The sequence below is a fragment of the Cebus imitator genome, unplaced genomic scaffold (assembly GCF_001604975.1).
Source record: "Cebus imitator isolate Cc_AM_T3 unplaced genomic scaffold, Cebus_imitator-1.0 Scaffold535, whole genome shotgun sequence".
NCBI classification, from domain to species: domain Eukaryota; kingdom Metazoa; phylum Chordata; class Mammalia; order Primates; family Cebidae; genus Cebus; species Cebus imitator.
In genome coordinates this window covers 1,281,862-1,284,974 of record NW_016107850.1, presented here as the reverse complement: position 1 = coordinate 1,284,974, position 3,113 = coordinate 1,281,862, and the positions used below count along the sequence as shown (strand labels likewise).

The 3,113-nt window shown below is 35.8% G+C and overlaps 1 protein-coding gene across 1 annotated transcript; it reads right to left on the bottom strand.

Annotated features, from left to right (window-relative positions):
- Positions 1-131: 131 nt before the first annotated feature.
- On the bottom strand, positions 132-896 carry LOC108293375 (small ubiquitin-related modifier 2). The gene has a single exon (XM_017514708.2). The coding sequence runs from the start codon at positions 782-784 to the stop codon at positions 518-520; it is 267 nt and encodes an 88-aa protein (XP_017370197.1). The 5' UTR covers positions 785-896; the 3' UTR covers positions 132-517.
- Positions 897-3,113: the final 2,217 nt, after the last annotated feature.

Below are 3,113 nucleotides of genomic sequence, written 5' to 3'. Positions count from 1 at the left end.
AAAGACAGATTGCCCTACATGTAACAGCTACGTACAAAAAAGTTATAAAATTGTCCTTGGTTTTACAATGATAAATGAAAAACATTAAAAGTCTCCAATCAAACAAGGTATGCAAGGATTTTTATGTTGTATTTTTGTTAAAACAGTGAGAGCAAAATAACTTACTGGAATATAAAGAGAAGAGCTGAATGAGCATGCCACTAATGGAGAAAGGGGGTATTTTCACAGAATCAGTATTTTTCCCCATCCCGTCTCCACTTGATGTCAATCAAAACATATCATTGGCTGTTTAAAAAAAAAAAGGCAATATGCTTGTGCACATATACCAGTTACTTTATGTACAATAAAGGAATGGGGAAGGGGAAAATGAAAGAATAGAGAAAACTATACTGTAGTAGTCAGGATGTGGTGGAACCAAATTGCAGTTTTCTAATTGAGAATGTAATCTTGGTCTTTAAAGAACAGAGTTCTGAAGTAAAGAAGCAGGGTTCCCTTTTCAGTAGACACCTCCTGTCTGCTATTGGAACACATCAATTGTATCTTCATCCTCCATTTCCAACTGTGCAGGTGTGTCTGTTTCATTGATTGGTTGCCCGTCAAATCGGAATCTGATCTGCCTCATTGACAATCCCTGTCGTTCACAATAGGCTTTCATTAGTTTACTAAGTGGTGTATGCCTCTTAATCTTAAACTGCACCACAGAACCATCCTGCCCCGCCACTTTCAAATTAATATGGTCGTTGTTCTCAGTCTTGACTCCTTCCTTGGGCTTTTCGTCGGCCATAGCGAGCGCTGGAGCCTCCTCAGCTGCCGCTTCACAAAAGAGGTACCAGGTTCGCACCAAACGAGCACACAAGCAGCCCCAGGAGCGGCAGAAGAAGGAGGCGGCAGCAGTGGACAAGCTATTCTAGGTGTTTTAAGCAAAATGCTAATGCTTAAAGAGACAGCTATGCTAAATAAATTATCAATTGATATATTCAATATGAAGAGCATTGTCATAGGTAATAACTCCTCAAATAATAGAGTATATTTTAATGTGTTAACCGAATATAAAATAATTTTTATTTTATTTTTTTCAAGAAGCATTTTTGTCCCCATGCTACAGTTGCTTTGTAGATACTCTCATCAAGAAAGCCTTAATTAAAACACTTCCCTGCTTAAGCTTCTTCCAAATAACCTCTTGTAGCCTGAGTTTGAAATACTGTTTTGAGTGGTTATTTAGGGTGGAAATGACAGAGAACTTTCTTTCTTTTTTTGCCTTAGATATCACTCCTATGTTTTAAGTTAAATTTTCTGAATTAGTGTGTACCACTTTTGTAATCAGAAAATGTAGACAACAAAAGGTCATTTAAAATGTTTTAAATTGTAATGTCTTCTCTCAAATTTCTCAGAAAATATCCTTTCATCTTGTTTTAACAGCCAAGTGTAAAATAATTCACTCAAAGATACTAGATCTGAAGTAACATAATTACTATAATTCTGTGTAAGCATTCTGATTCATTGAATGTTTCATGTGTTTTCATGCTAATCTAATCAGATCATCTTAGAAAATTTTAGGCCCAGGAATCCTTAATGATAACGTTGAAACAACTATAGTCTTTGAAATACACAAAAATAGATGCCATAGAGATTTTATGGGAAATATTTCCAATAGCAGTGTTGTTATTTCATAATTTACCCTTAAATGTCACAATCGGGAGAACATTCATGCTTAAAATATACCCTACAACATATATGCTAGAAAATGAAAATCAAACATTTCTAGTTCTAAAATGTTGAATCTGAATTTCAGTTCTGAAACTCTGATTAAACACCTTTACATTAAGCCCCATGAATAAATGTTTGATTCAAGTTATTTCAAACCTGGCTACAAATTTAAGAGTTAAAAGCTGGCCTCCAATGCCATTATAGAAAATGCTGATTTGGGGAAGGTGGATAGAATAGAGAATGAATACTTTATTATGAAGCCTTAGGAAAGTAGTACTTTCCTTTGAAGGGAAAATGTTTTGGATACCTTCTAATATTTCTGTTTTTTAAAAATCAAATTCTCCCCAAATCTTATTGCTCTTATAGTGTAGTTACACTCATTATTAAATTTGATTGGGAGCTATGGTGCTCATATGGGGGAAAGAAGAACAGATATTTACACTTTATGGTTGATTTAGAAAAAAACAAACAACAAAAACAAAACATTGTGGGCCGGGTGTGGTGGCTCTTGCCTGTAATCCGAGTAATTAGAGAGGCTGAGGTGGGCAGATCACTTGAGGTTAGGAGTCCAAGACTAGCCTGGCCAACATGGTGAAACCCTTGTCTTTATTAAAAATACAAAAATTAGCCAGGCATGGTGGTGCATGCCTGTAATCCCAGCTACTTGGGAGACTGAGGCAGAATTGTTTGAACCTGGGAGGCAAAGGTTTCAGTGAAGTCAAGATCGTGTCACTGCACTCCAGCCTGGGTGACAGAGGGAGGCTCCATCTCCAAGGAAGAAAAAAATTGTGGCCACAATGTTAATGCAAAATAAACGTTTAAACTAAAATTACAAGTTTTTCAAAACTTACGATGTCTTAGTTATCCAATCATGCAATTGTTTGAAGCTCATATATTTTCACTATTGATAGTACTTTGTTTCCCTCTACCTAGGAAAGGCTGCCTCCATGGGCCCCATTTATTAGGCAGTTTATTCCAAAGTTAAAAGGTAGTTATCTACAAAATAAGGTAAAACAGCTTGATATATGACAACAAATGTATAATTCTAACAACATCCAAGTAGAGCTGAGGTAGAAGATGTTGTTCTAGTACTCGCCCATCAGTATTGAAAATGTAAAATGAGGATGAGCAGAATAACACAAACTGAAAATGAGGCTCTGGCAAATTTTTCATACCATACCACCAAAGAAATATCCAAATCCAGAGCAGTGCAAGCTTATGTAAATGTCTATTATGTTGACCAAAACTTGGAGTTAACAGAAGGCATTGGCAACTTTTAGCTTTTAAAAAGGATTATAATTTGTTTCTTAAACCTCACATCAAGATGTTTTTGCCTGCTTGAATAAAACTATTCCGTTACCAATTTACCACCTGTAGTTGTCATTGTAGATATAATGCCTGATGTA

Coding starts and splice junctions, on each gene's coding strand:
- LOC108293375 (XM_017514708.2), bottom strand. CDS start 784: ATGGCCGACGAAAAGCCCAAGGAAGGAGTCAAGACTGAGAACAACGAC.